Source organism: Apium graveolens, chromosome 7 (assembly GCF_009905375.1).
Source record: "Apium graveolens cultivar Ventura chromosome 7, ASM990537v1, whole genome shotgun sequence".
Lineage (NCBI taxonomy): Eukaryota > Viridiplantae > Streptophyta > Magnoliopsida > Apiales > Apiaceae > Apium > Apium graveolens.
Window position 1 is genome coordinate 142,734,966 of NC_133653.1, and position 15,883 is coordinate 142,750,848.

The 15,883-nt window shown below is 32.1% G+C and overlaps 1 protein-coding gene across 1 annotated transcript; it reads left to right on the plus strand.

Annotated features, from left to right (window-relative positions):
* Nucleotides 1–7,401: 7,401 nt before the first annotated feature.
* On the plus strand, nucleotides 7,402–11,863 carry LOC141670695 (homeobox protein SHOOT MERISTEMLESS-like). The gene is made up of 4 exons (XM_074476648.1): nucleotides 7,402–8,254; nucleotides 8,374–8,611; nucleotides 10,906–11,165; nucleotides 11,439–11,863. The coding sequence occupies exons 1-4, from the start codon at nucleotides 7,889–7,891 to the stop codon at nucleotides 11,649–11,651; spliced, it is 1,077 nt and encodes a 358-aa protein (XP_074332749.1). The 5' UTR covers nucleotides 7,402–7,888; the 3' UTR covers nucleotides 11,652–11,863.
* Nucleotides 11,864–15,883: the final 4,020 nt, after the last annotated feature.

Sequence of the window (15,883 nt, forward strand, 5' to 3'; positions counted from 1 at the left end):
TTTAAATAATAATATTCATATATTTTCTAATATATCGGGACTGATTTATTTCATTAAATCAGCATTACTCCAAACATTCTTAAAAATGTTCTCGAGTCTTCAAAATGATTTTTAAAGTTAGAGCGGATCCCAAAACTCATTTTTTTATTTAAGATCTTCCTTTCGAAGGGGAATTAAATACTCGCTCAAAACCTGAGGGATCCGGCTCAGTGGTGTATTTTACATTCGCAATGAGATTGCTGTTTTGAGAAAACATCTTGATTACTTGCCCATCGTTCGGGAAGTAAGTTCATCTATTTGAGTCGGCATAAGCAACATGGGCTCAGCGGGCGTCCATGAAAGTGTAAGTGGCTCAGTGGGAGTCCATCAAATGCGTAAGTGGCTGAGTGACAGTCCAGCATAAGGTCCTATTGCGGCCAGGGTGATGACCAGTGGGGAATTCGTCGATCTACTAGTAGAAAAGGTTACTTATTGGTATCTTTGCCTGATCAGCAAGATATCAGGTTTATGCCAAGGTTTTCTCCTTTCCAAATTTATTGGATATTACAACTCTGTTTATAATTTTCATAATAGAGGTTTTCAAGGAGTGTATGAAATGTATATATATATATATAGGTGCATATATATATCGGGACTTAATGAAGTATCTCGTAACTTCATTATTTATAATGATATTTCAAGGATTGAATCTATTCAAATCTTATCTTGTAGTCTCATCTATATGATAAACTTTTGAAACGGACTATACCTTGAACGGTGGTAGTTCAAGTAGTATTCGGAAAAGATATAAGTATATTGGAGTATCTCGTAACTTCACCTTTTTAACTTATATTTGGTTAATGATTATCTTATGCATGACAAAGATTTTCAGAAAAACGTTGAGACAAGGTTAGATATATGAGATCACCTTGCAACGATATTTTTTCATATACAGTTATAAACTGGAACTCTGTGCATATTATACATGACAGAGGATTTCAAGATTTTGAAAAGTATGTATACATATATACTAAATATTTTGCGACTTGGTCGCATTAAGAGATCAAACTTGGTTCATTTCTTTTTGACCAAGACTTTCATGAGTGCTATGAGAATGCTCATATATTATAAATTATTATACATATTATTTTGGTGGGTTTGTTGTTCACCCTTGCTTTCTTCTTTCATCATACAACAACAGATAGACAAGATGAACAGGATCAAGCTCCCAATTCGTGAGCGGTTAGGAAACGTTCCGCGGTTTCCTGTAGGCGTTGATGCCGTTGTAGCTGAGGTAGGAACTACCAATAGGCTAGGCTTTCAACTATTGATGTGTCAGACTTATGTACATTTATGAATTGTAATAATGACAAAGAATATGTAAATTTATTTAGAAACCCTTTTGAGGTGTAATGGCTTATAATTGTGGAATAAAATGACTTGTATTATTTTTGGATATTCATCTCTGAGACTATAACTTGTGGTGTGTGTGTATATTGTGGGGTCACAGTACACAGTAGTTGGTTGATTATTAAGATTAAGTATTATTAAGGGAAATGGAACCCGTGACAACCCGGATCCCCGACCCCGGATTTGGGGGTGTTACATCATGTGATGTTCAATAGGCAGACAACTCTTGTCATTTACATCTTAAGTTATTCCCTAATAAAACTTTTAGCCTCTTGAATAATTGAATCACGGCTGTAGTACGACAGACTCAATATTCTAAGTCAAGTCTAACCCAACATTTCGTACAATTGAATCAGTCTCCAATGGCCCACGGCTGCAGCACGTAACGACCTTTAGATTCCAATTCAGTGTACACATCTTTATGTAATAGACAAGTATTTCTTATTTCGAAATCAAAGCCCTCGGTTGTAGAACAAAACGACAATGATTTAAAAATAAGAACTACTTTCTATCATGTTGGAAGGCTATGACCGACACAAGCTCGTTGTGTCATTGGCCAATTACTACTTGATATTATTTAATTTTAGAGGGATTATATTATGTTACAATCATAATCATATTATAAATAGATTCTTCCTTTTAAATTAAATATTTCAAATCAATAATCGATAATCAGATGATTTCCAGATCGGGAGGAGCATTGTCAAGAGGCGTCACTTAATACCCCTTTCTTACAGATCGAAATCTGCTTTTAACAGAATCATCCTTTCTCTCAAAATTGAAAATTCATATTTAATTACGTGTTTCATAAATACAAGAATCTCATGATTGTATTCATAATATTATTGTTAAGGCAAGAAACGATTCATATTCTAGATTTTCTAGAGCACGCCTTATATTGATTTAAGTTCACCTAAATCTATCATCGCATGGTAAACATATGCATATATCTCATATATAAAAATAAATAAACAAGTAAGCATGCAAGTAATATCATGTCACACATTGATATAATGATGTATGGATTTATTATAGCATTTAAAAGCAATTAAAACAATTAAAACATGCTTTAAAACACTTTCGGGAATATAAACAGTTTAAAACTTTTATATAAAAAATATTTGACCACTCCATTAGATCCGTCTCGGAAAAACGAATCCAACGATATATTGCACGCCCAAAACGAAGTTACGAAACTCCCAGAAAATCAAATTTAATATAGACAGACGGGCTGTAATGCATTACAGGAACGCGTTACAAGGCCTGTAACGCATTCCGGTAATGCGTTACAACACTTTTGAGCCTTTCAAGTGTGTAACGCATTCCTTAAATGCGCAACCCCCATTTTCCCCTCGCATGCGCTACACGCGCCTGGCACAGCCGACTCTGCAAATTTTTTTTTTCGTTTGTTTTCTTCTGCTGCCAGCTTTCTGCGATCCAATCAGTCCTGCCTTTTCCGTTGTCAGCCGTTACAAAACAAAAAAAAAAGTGAAACCCCTTTCCCTTTACTCCCTTATTAATAACTCTTTATTAATTTACTATTTTAATTTTATTATTAATAAATTAATTAACATTTAATTAATAAATTAATAAAAATCAAAATAATATAATTTCTTAAATCAAGGAGTAGCAGAAAATAATCAAATCAGCCATGGGTCCTTATGCAAATTTTAATCATAATTATTCACATGCATAATTATTTCATGAATTTTAATTAAAATAATTTTAAAAAATTCATAACAAATAATCTACACATCACAAAATTATGAAAAAAATACCTAGACGATCTACAACACTTGTAGAACCCAGATCAGCAGTCAAAATCTTATACAAGAATTATTTCGAATTAATTCATAATTAAATCTAAATAAACTTGTAAAATCATAACAAATCCATACATGCATTAAAAAATATGAATTTTTTTATATGAATCTCTATATGCAAAACCTAGTTATGATGCCAATGAAGGAATTTACGGATGAGCGGAAGCGAGATATAACATTTATTCCGTAAAAACCATATACCGCACATATAGAAAAACGTATAAAAAGGAAAAACTGAGGAATCGTAACCAGACCTTGTGAATCGAAGCTTTATAAAAATGGAGTGCTAGCAGTTGCTCCTCAGTGTGTGAAGCACTCTACCGGTATCCACCAAGAACGATCCACTTCGATGAACCTTTTTATAAAACCGAGCTTTTATAAAAATGGAGTTTTTGGGAGAGAGAGGGAGAGGAAGAAGATGAAGGTTAGGGTTTTTCCAAAACCAAAATTGTGTAAATAGAATGAGCCATCTCATTCTATTTATAGGGCTCTCCTAGGGTTTTTCCATAATATATCAATATATATATATATTAGCCCCACATTTTATCTTTATGAAATGCTTTAATAATAATTAAAACTATTTTAATCATTATTTCTTTTTCTAAACTATTTAGAAAATAATTCTCTCTCTCATTATTTCATCAAAGAAATTATTCTTTTATGGTGTGACCCTGTAGGTTCAATATTATTTCGTTAGTGGAAATAAATAATAATAAATTTTTATTATTTATTTATATGAATACTAAAATTCACTAAATATAATTAACTGATTAATTATATTTATTCTACATCGTGAGTGATACATCTCAACATATTGCGACTATCCGGATAAAATGAATTCACTGCTTAGAATACCAAGAACCTGTCAGTGACTATTTACCGTACAATGAATTTCTTCTACCCTTATAATATCCCGATTAAATACAAGGCATGGATCTTGTGTCAGGCCTATCAAATTTAATCATATGATTTCTTGTTCATAATGCAAAGTTCATATTAATGCAAATTAAAAACTCTTTTCTAATTTCATACACTCTGGCCAGAGATTCCAGAACTCACATACTAAGAATAACATAGGATATTCTCTTCCTATAATGGAAGGGGTAGATCCTCTATTGACGTTAACTATCTCTGTACACAAATCGCTATGCCCAGAATAGACCTAATGGATGTCCTTGAGACAAAGGACTAAACCAAAGTACAGTTCATTATATACAAGATAACTTTAACGATATCAAGTCTAAGGACACTTGTACAACTATCACTCAGTGAACCACTATTGACACGTGAGTAATCTCCATTAGTTGTTCAACTTATCGAGTCATGTTCAGTGAACTTATTCCCTAATAAGTACCTACATACTAGCTATAGTGTTACCACACAAATGCCTATGAGAATAGACATCCTCCTGAAGAGAGTAAGCATAGTATGTACCAATCTTTGCGGATCCACTAACATCCGATTAGTTATCCTATGATCAGGAACTGTTTAAGTCCAGAGTTATCGTCTTCTAGATCTCACTATTATAATCTCATTATAATTCTAGAAGCTTTACTCTAAACTAAGGAGCATCTTATTTAAAACACTTTAAATATATAAAGCCCATAATAAAAACAAAACAAGTTTTTTATTAATTTTAATGAAATCAAATAGGAATACAAGAAAGTTCTTCCTAACTCATCATACATGATTGGATTTAGGACAAACACTTTTAGTTATAGGTTTAGATGGATGCCACTTGAAAGGTTCTTATGATGGCCAACTTATAATTGTTGTTGATGTGATAGCAATGATAGAATGTACCCCATTTGTTGGGATATTGAAGAAGTTGAAAACACAGAAACTTGGAATTGGTTTCAAGAATTTCTATTACAAGATGCTAATGTAGTAAAATCTGGTGGTTGGACATTTATATCAGACAGGAAAAAGGTAAGAGGTAACATTTATTTTCAAATTTAATATTTTAACCATTCAAATTACGATTTTTCTGTGGTGTTCCCATAGGCACACAATAAGTACATACTTCTATAATTTTGGTTTGTTTCGATTGGCCAACACTTTTTAATAATGGTGGACTCCCCTGCATTCACAACAACTATACCAATCAAAACACTCCAAACTTATAAGTTTTAGTGCTTAGAATGTGCTCATGGGCACACACTAGACAAACCTTTCAAATTATTATTAATCATTGAGATTGTTTTATCAAATTACTATAGGGACTAGTAAATGATCTAACAACACAAGTACCGAATGCAAAGCATATATTTTGTTGGTATCTTAATTTTAATTGCGTTGTGTTGAGTGTGTTTGTGTTTTTTATTTTAGTTTTAATTGATCCAGCCTTTTTTTACTTAAGAGGGCTTTCCCCCGTTTTTAAACACTTTTTCAGCTATCTAAGACAACACTGATATAGATACTGATATTGAGGATCTACAGATTAGTTGAGTGTGGTGTTTTTAGGGGACCATTAGATTAGATTGATTTAATGGTTTAGATTAATTTATGATTTTTATTTTAAGTATAATTTCTATTTGATCATTTAATTACATGGAGAACAATTAATTTTATTAAAGAAACTCATCACAAATTATAAAATTTTATTTCAAAAAATATAAAATTCGATGCTAATCTAGAATAATAATTATAATTGAATATAATAAAAAATTTAACAATTAAAATTTGATAAAATTACTTATTTTCAATTTGATTTTACAGTGAAATAATTTTTAATAAGTGTGATTCTACTATAGAACCAATTTAAACATTTTCATTAATTTCAATAATTTTTGTAAATAAAAAAAATGTGTAATTTCGATTTTTAACTTGTTAATTAAAATTTATAACTATTAATGATTAAAAATGAAATAAATTATATATTTTATATTTTTAAAATAATGGTTTTCCACGATTTTTTATAAAAAAGGGTTGTCATGGGGTGCTACTATATATATATATTAAAATATATTAAAATATATTCAATTTTATTTTGATTTATTATTTCAATAAATTTTCGATTTCTTGATAAATCCCAAATGGACAACTTCATTGATTTAGTGTGATTTCTATTTTTTTATGACTCTGGCTAGGGTTGAAAATAGCATGCACCTGGTAAAAGCCCTTTAATGATTTACATTAATTGGAGTTTTGTTTAATTCTCCAAAGAAAATAACCTTAATATATACTCTCCCGTCCGGTTGAATACTTTATATGGGGTCCGTCCTTAGTACACATTTTACCGTTATTTCAAAATATAGTTTCTCAAATTATTTCAATTTTTTGTTAAATAAAATTTAAAAATAAATATAAAATAAATTAAAAATATATATTTTATATTTTTCTTAAAATGCGTATCGAGTATTAAATAAAATTATATAAAATTAAATAAGACGAGGAAGTAGTACATTTTAAATTTTTATTTCTTAAATGAAAAATCTATTCCTATTCTAATATTAAATTAACTTTTATGATATGTATAAAGTATTATAAAATTGAAGTTTTAAAGTTATGGAAATTAACTTCATATGATGTGTACAAAGTTTTATAAAGTTGAAATTTTAAAATTATGGGTTTTTCTAGTGCTGATGGACACATGCTAGGTATTAAAAATTATAAATTTAAAATATTTTGGTTGGTGTTGTTGTTAATGCGGTCCATCATTAGAAATTATTAGAAGTGTTTGCTAATGAAAACAAGTCAAAATTATATTATATGTTTCTTTTTAATAGCTTTTTATATTTGTGCACTCATTTTTAAGTGTTTTGATTAGTTAAAATAATTATTTTTATAATTATTTTTTTAAAATAAAAAGATATAATTTAAATTTTTATTTAAAAATATTAAAAATAATAATTTTTACTATAACATCAATGCATCTTCAAATTTATCTAAAAAAATTAACAAACAATTAAAAAAAAATACAAAAACCTTTAAAGTTAAATATATGAACATGTCTACAAACTACACATACCAAATGGTAGGTTTGAGAACAGGAATAATGTACAATATGCACAGGAGTAAAATGCTGATTCGTAATGATCTATCACAACAAAAAAGACTAGTAATCTACTAGGTACTACTCCTCCTGTGATACGTGTTTTCTTGCTTTGGATGTCCATCTCTCTCTCTCACTAGATGACTAGGTTATAGGAGGTTGGCAGTGCATGAGTGGCAGTGCAAGAAAAGAGGTTTCATTGGGAAGGTTAACTTTAGCTTAATCTCATCTCTCCCTTCACTGCCACCATCGCGTGCGTTCTGCAAATTCTCTCTCTCTCTCTGGTCTTTCTTTTCACACCACATAGTCAGCTACAGTGGAAATATAGAGACAAATAGCATTAAACAGTCGTGAGTGTAAATAAATTATATGAAAATGGATAAAGTAGCCATAGCAGGCAGCTTGCATTAATTGAGGAGGGTCAGGCTTTTATGATATTTTGGTAAATACCAACCTTGATAATCAACAAAAACAAATCTGACTATCACTGTTTAGGATCTTCTGTAAAAAGACTCCAAACAAAGTTTTGCATAAAACACGGGTGGTGACTATCTCTATCTCTGTACCAAGTAATTCTTTCCCCCAAACCATCTTCTTTAATACATACTAAACCACAAACAACCTAAACAAACAGAAACATCATCTTCTTCTACTTCAGGTGTGTGTAGAAAAACACACACAAATGGAGAGAAAGTGGGAGATGGAAGGAGGTGGTTTAATGGGTGGTGGTGGTTTGGGAGGAAATAATAATGGAGGGACCATGATGATGGTCCCATCTTCTTCTTTTTCTCATAACCCTAATTCAACTAATAATAATAATACCTCATTTGACTATCATCGCCATATTGCTTCTTCTACTTTAATGGTTCAAGACACTAACACTAACATTGCTACTTTCACTGGGTGTTATTTGATGGACACTACTACAAACAACAATGGCGGCAACACTAGCAGCTCCAACTCTACTTCATCTGCTTCTGTAAAAGCAAAGATCATGTCTCATCCCCTTTACCATCGTCTCTTGGCTGCCTACGTCAACTGTCAAAAGGTACTTCTCCCCCCCCCCCCACTTCTCTCTCTTCGAAAAAAACATCTAAAACCCTAATTGTATTTGTGTTGTGTTTTATTATGCATAAAGTGCTTAAGAGGGCAATGTGTTTGTTACAGATAGGAGCGCCTCCGGAGGTGGTGGCGAGGCTAGAGGAAGCGTACATGAGTGTGGGTGGATCTTCGAGCTCATCGACAGCAATTGGGGAAGATCCAGCGCTAGATCAGTTCATGGAAGCGTACTGTGAGATGTTGGGTAAATATGAACAAGAACTTGCTAAGCCTTTTAAGGAAGCCATGCAGTTTCTCTCCAAGATTGAGTACCAATTTAAGTCCCTCAATGTGGCCGATCCATCCGGTAACTACATGTTCCTTATTTATTTTAATAGATTCTCTTCCTCGCTAGCTAGTTTCATGATTTAAAATATATTGATTTATAGTCGTAATAGTTTTAGTTGTCTTTATGGGGTTTTGAAATTGGTAAGTTTACAATTAATCAGATTTAGCACGAGCAAATTTTGTCAAGACATGACATATGGTTGTGCTCCTAGTTAGTTAAATCATCAGACACATGTACTTTTCTTAATTCGAAACACATTGTTATAAGCAAGTGTTTTTCATTTACCAAATTCATATCCTCTAATACAAATGCTCCAAATTTTGGATTATATTTAACATTTAATTTGCAAGTATGTGAAAAAATCATCTTATCTCTCAGCAACTTCTGAGATATTGATACTATCTCCAGTTATATATATTCTCTAATATCAGTCTGAGTACTTTTAGTATTTTTCTTCGATACATTTCACAGTAAATTTGTGAAATTCTATTTCAATAGTAGTAAGTGAAATATGCAAATGCTTTAACATTTAAAAAACTAGGATGTATTGCGCGGTGTTAACATATGGTACAGAAGTCGACAGCTTCTTTTCGTCCGTGATGAAGTTCTGTCATTGAGACTTTTGCCAAGCTTTATTTTAAGTTTTAGGTTTGACTTGGCCATGTAATATTTTCTGGAACAATACATCTAACAAAAATAAACTGAACCATTAATGATCTTACACTTAGTGGTAAAATGAATGGACAAAATGTTTAATCTAGTTTAATATAGTATAAGTATGATCATATATAATCCAATTCTCGAGTAATCAGCTCTCACATAATCCAAGGTGTTCATAGGAGAATATAACTGCATCATATATAATATTTAACCCTTTTCCTGACTCTGAGTAAACAAACATACAGTTACATCAATGTAATATAGAATAGTGGGAGATAGCCGGTGGAAGGCTCAAACTGAGACCTCTCCCTATATTAAATTAAACTTAGCTATGATACCAATCAACTCTCTTAAAACATTACTTACCAGAATTCTTTTGAAATTTCATAGCATGCACACTTCTTGCATGAAGAAATGAAATTTCATACCTTCATTTTTTTCCTGTTTCAAACTTGCGACGACATTGAGCTATTTCATACCTTTAAATTTCAGTGCTTTTAATTCTAAATTTGGTCCATCGTAAAAGCATATGGGCATCTGGTTTCTCACAGCTAGATATCACAAGTCAATCAATAGGTTCTCGGTGTAATAGCATTTAAATTTTTGTCATTGACCATTAGTAAGGAAACTTTTAACTAGTCTTTTCCCACTTCAGCAAGATTTATCAGTTGATAACAATACAAATTACTGTCAGAAGTACTTATCTGTTCAGATAATCAATTTTTTTTACTTAAAATACTTGTATTGTTAGAGATGATTAGTGACATACTCTATTAATATTTTACTTGTGTAAACAAAAAGTGACTAATAAGTTAGAAATATATCATTTTTTAACTTATAAGTTACTTGTCAGATTTCACGAGCTCTAATGTTGGATACTATTATTGGCAGCCATTTTCCTGAGCAATTACTTCTGGTTCAGCTGTCTCCAGATCTGGCATTTTTGCCTCTTCTTGTTCAGGGTCCTCTAGAAAAGGTTCGGACTGACCAAATCCAGTTTGGTCGAATACAAGTTAATATAAAAGGACCTTCCTGATGCACTTCATACACACGAAAACGTTGGTTTACTATTGCCAATTGCTTTTAATAATCACCATTTAATGTGAGACCCTCGTGAGTTCTGGTCTGTATCTTTTAAATAAAGTTGATGTAAAAGATTATTTTTGGTTTCCAGTCTTTATTAACTGATCAGAACAGTCTTTATTTTGGCTTGTTAAGTTGTCTTGTGTTGCACTTAACTTTGTGCACATTCTTGGCGCAATTTGCCATGTTAGATACATAAATTAGGATTTCTGTACTATTTTAATAGATAAAACAAACTAGTTCTTTTCTTGTGTTTTAGCAAGTGTTGCTTAGTTTTACACTAAGTCTGTACGTAGCTTGTGTTTCTTTCCCGGGTTTCGTATAAGCTGCTTCTTTAAGCTTGAGATACGTCGTATCAAATTTTACCGGCAGAGGACCTGCTTTCAGCAAAATCTACCTAATTATTTAGTAGCTACTTTCCAGTAATATACTCATAATTTACATATTTATGATCTTATTTGCTACAGAAACTGAACCTTTCAAATATTTTATTAGAAATGATATTATTACCAGCGACTTATACTGTGAAACCAATATTGATTTTTTTTATGGGTTCAATTGCTTATTAGCTTATCCTGATGCAATGGATGGAAATGCATCATCCGAAGAAGAGGTTCATGTAAACAATGGTCTGGTAGATCCTCAAGCCGTAGATCCTCAAGCCGAAGACAGGAAGCTAAAGGGTCAGCTTCTGCGCAAGTACAGTGGATATCTGGGAAATCTGAAGCAGGAGTTCATGAAGAAAAGAAAGAAAGGAAAATTGCCTAAAGAAGCAAGGCAGCAGTTAATGGACTGGTGGAGCAGAAACTACAAATGGCCTTACCCATCGGTAGTAATCATCATACAAAACCTCTTAACTCATCTCTATATATATTAAATACATAATCGTGGTAATACGTTTATTCATGAATGGTTTTATGTTTTAAACTGAGTGAGGGGAGGACTGTTGGTCGCTTACAGAAACAGCCTCGTACGTTTTACCCTGCACATATCATACTTTGTATGTATCTATTATGTTTTAGTTTAAGATTTGTTCAATGACATAAACCAGTAATATGTGCTTCAGTTGAACTAGTAATTTGAGTTGCCTTGATATTGACAGGAATCCCAAAAAGTTGCTCTAGCGGAAGCTACTGGTCTGGACCAGAAGCAGATAAACAACTGGTTTATTAACCAGAGAAAGCGGCACTGGAAGCCATCAGATGAGATGCAATTTGTGATGATGGATGCTGCGGCACATCACCCGACACATTATTACATGGACAATGTCTATGGAAACCCTTTTCCCATGGATATCTCGCCTCAGTTTCTTTGAAAACCGAGACTTCCATGATAAGTTTAACCTAACAATGATATTGTTGTTGAGTCAAAATTTTAGCTTTAACTGTCTTATGAATATCCAGCGTTTATCACTCTGGCTTAGTGAATATGCCTATATGTAATACAATCTAAATTAACCCTATAAGACTTATTGTATCCCTACCTTAAACCAGAATATGTAATATTTTGATGAACCATATTGTTGATTCTGGCATGGCGTGCTAAGTAGCAAATGCAATGAATTATAGAGAACTGAAATTTATGTGTTGGTAATTATGTGTCATAGTTAAAGCAGGGATTGTATCCTGCTCAAGCAGGGACTATTCAAATCCAGCTAACACTCAAATGTTTATCTTTACTTGTACGGAAGTGAAAGTTCCTACTTAATTATTGTGTAATGGAAGCTTTATATATATAGATATATATTGTGCTCCTGGATAGAGAATGTAGACGAGAGAACAGAAAGTTATAAACCGAGGTAGTTTCTCAAATACAATTTCGATCAATGTATCCGTATCTGTTTGTTTTTCAACAGGTCCTCTTCATTTTCAGGATAACTCAGCAAGAGAATATTTGAAATTTGTTAACAATTTTTTATTTATTTTGTTTTCTATGTATTTTCAACTAAGATATCATATGTACAGCTCTTGTCGTGTCAGGGACGGGTTAATCCTTCTGGAAATGTGATATGGCTACCTACATTGATGATGACAATTTTGGATGCAATTATTACAATGAAAGGCTTGCAATCCTCAAATCTAGATTTTAAACAAGCCTTGTTTATCATATTTTTTATCAGCTTATCGAAATTCAAAGTCCGGAAAATATGAGAGGGGATGATGACATTTGTATCAGCAATGGATCTCCATCCGCCTGTGGACTCGGACATGGCAGCATCTACTCCAAACGTTAACAAAGATGCTCCCCAAGGCCTAGACATCCACTATAACAGAAATATACAATAGGAAGTGGGATATAAATATATTTATAATAAAAAATTTCCAAGTCAATGGGACATTTTAAATATATAATTTTGTTTAATTATAAATTCAAATAATAATTTTGCTGATAAAATGTATATATATATATATATGAGTCATTTTTTGACAAATAATTAATAGTTGAGCTATTAAAGTGCAATAATAAAACAAATTTAAAATTGAATTCATTAACTATGTTATCTATCTGTACTATACTATAATAACCGAAATGAGATATAATTTATAATTTGGTTAACCCCTCATTTTGGTTATCCCTTTTCATCACGACTGTTGGATCTTTTTCATCAAATAATCAGAGCCGTTAGATTTAAATACTAAAAAATACGCTGCGCAAATTCTCAGGTTCAAATCTTATTAACAACAAATATTTTATTATTATTTATAAAGATACATATAAGTTTTCATATTCAAATCTCACCAACAACAAACATTAACATTATTATTTATGAATAAGATCTCATCAGTCATATACTGTTTATACTATTTGAACTCAACTTAAAATTACACACAATGAAATTATAATTATATAATCATTATTTAGTATTTAATTATTTATATAAAATTTTAATAAAATTATATAAAATTGAAATGAAAATATATAAATATTAATTAAGACCCATGCATCGCACGGGCCGTAAGTTAGTAAAAATAATTGACGGAATGCAATTATCTGTTACAAAAGAATGTAATTATTTGTTGAAAAATTAATATTTGGTTTCTCAAGTACAACAATTACATAAAATAACAAAAATTATTTTATGCAAATTAATAATAGTTCAGATTACGAAACTGCAACGAAGTCTAATACACATAGTTTGTTTCTTTTGTTTCAATAGATTTTTAATCGATTTTGAAAAAATTCTGGACGTCAGCTTTCATTTCTTTGTCTCAATGGCAGATTATAATATAGATTTTGTGGGCGAATTTAGGTACGGGTCATTGTTGAGCATTACGTGATTGTGGATGCATTGTTATATGTTGTTGAACATTAATTATTGCGTATACTGTTAATTTTACCCAACAATCTTGAAGAGATTATCTGTGTTATATTTGTTATTAGCAAGATAGTTAACGAAATTAATGATGATCCTAAGCATATTGAGATTGGTTCTGATTCTGGTGGTACTGCTACCATTCATAGGACTACGTATTATTTTCCCCAGCCAATTGATTTATCGGGTATGCCTGATAAATTCAGTAGTGAAGCTTCTTTTTCTCGTTGACAGAAAAAGACGAAACTCTGGTTCAATTACATAAAATAACAAAAATTATTTTCTGCAAATTAATAATAGTTCAGATTACGAAACTGCAACGAAGTCTAATACACATAGTTTGTTTCTTTTGTTTCAGTAGATTTTTAATCGGTTTTGAAAAAATTCTGGACGTCAGCTTTCATTTCTTTGTCTCAATGACGGATTATAACATAGATTTTGTGGGCGAATTTAGACACGGGTCATTGTTGAGCATTACGTGATTGTGGATGTATTGCTCTGTGCTGTTGAACATTAATTATTGCGCATAATGTTAATTTTACCCAACAATCTTGAAGAGATTATCTGTGTTATATTTGTTATTAGCAAGATAGTTAACGAAATTGATGATGATCCTAAGCCTATTGAGATTGATTCTGATTCTTGTGGTACTGCTACCATTCATTGGACTACATATTATTATCCCGAGCCAATTGATTTATCGGGTATGCCTGATAAATTCAGTAGTGGAGCTTCTTTTTCTCGTTGACAAAAAAAGATGAAACTCTGTTTAACGGTTAAGGTTCTATGGCCAGTGAGATAGTATGATCCCCCTGTATTGGATCATAAGAAAGCTGAATATGTTAAGACTTATGCTTTATGGGCTGAGAAGAATGGGGTGGCTAGGTCAGCCATTTTGGCAGCCATAGCGAACACCTTGTTCGATATTTATTCATCAGATGTCTATAATGCTAAGGTCTTATGGGATAAGCTGGACCAAACCCACAATACTGATTCTCAAGGACTTGAGAAGTATTTTGTGGTTAGGTTTCTTGAGTTCAAACTGGTGGATGAAAAATCCATGACTGAAGAAGTTCATGAGTTTGAGATGTGGGTTCATGCTTTGGGTGAGTCCGCTATAGTCTTGCCTGAAAAGTTTCGATTTATGTCTGTGATTGAAAAACTCCCTAAGTCTTGGGAAGAGTTTGTTCTCTCCCTGAAAAGACAGAAAGGAGAGTTCACTTAGACTAACTTGATGATGGACATCTCTGCGCAGGAGCAGCACAAGTCCAAATAAGAACATGTGATCCTGTTGAAAATGGGAACTTGAAGGTGAATGTAGTGACTGTAGGACAGAAAAGAAAGGTGGTCACTAAGAAGGCTAACACTAAACCTGACAAGAACAAGGCTAAGAAATCAAAGGCAAATAAATCATGTTGGTCTTGTGAAAAAGTTGATCATTGGAGTAAGGACTGTCCTAGTAAGAAAGCTAAGAAAAATGGAGTAGTAACTCAAGCAAATACTGTGCTTGGACTTGGAACCACGAGTGAGCCTGTAGCTAACATGATTGTTGGTGAGGTTGTTGTCTCTAGAACCGAGGACGAGTATGTTACTTACAACCCTGTATTACTTTCCACTTATCTGTCACATGAGTGGTTGATTGATACTTGAGCTAATGTGCATATATGTGCTGATATTAGTTTGTTTATATTTTATCAACAGAGTCATGGAGTTAGAGTGACGATGGGGAATGCTAGTGCTGCACAAGTGCTTGGAATAGGAAACGTGGACCTGAAATTTGCTTCTAGGCGATATTTATCTCTCACTCGAGTGCATCATGTTCCCTCTATTCGTATAAATATAATAAGTGGAAGTAGTCTAGTTAAGAACGACTTTGAACTTTCTTTGAAATGTAATAAAATAATTATTACTCATACTGGTATATTTTTTGGTAATGGTTACTTGTCTGATGGTTGTTTTTGATAAATGCTGAACCCATTTTGGGCGAATTTGATAGTGTTACTCCTTCTGTTAATTATGTTGAATCATCTGATTTTGTGCAACTTACGATTTGGTCATTTAAATTTTGGTGTTCTAAAAAATATGATGAATTTAGAATCAATTTCAAAGCATATCATTGATAAAAAAAACTAAGTGCGTGTAACTACTAAACAAACTAAGTATATATTGTTGCGTGTAGTCTTAATTTTATCAAACAAATGGTTCACATAATTTGCTCTTGTCATGTCATTGTT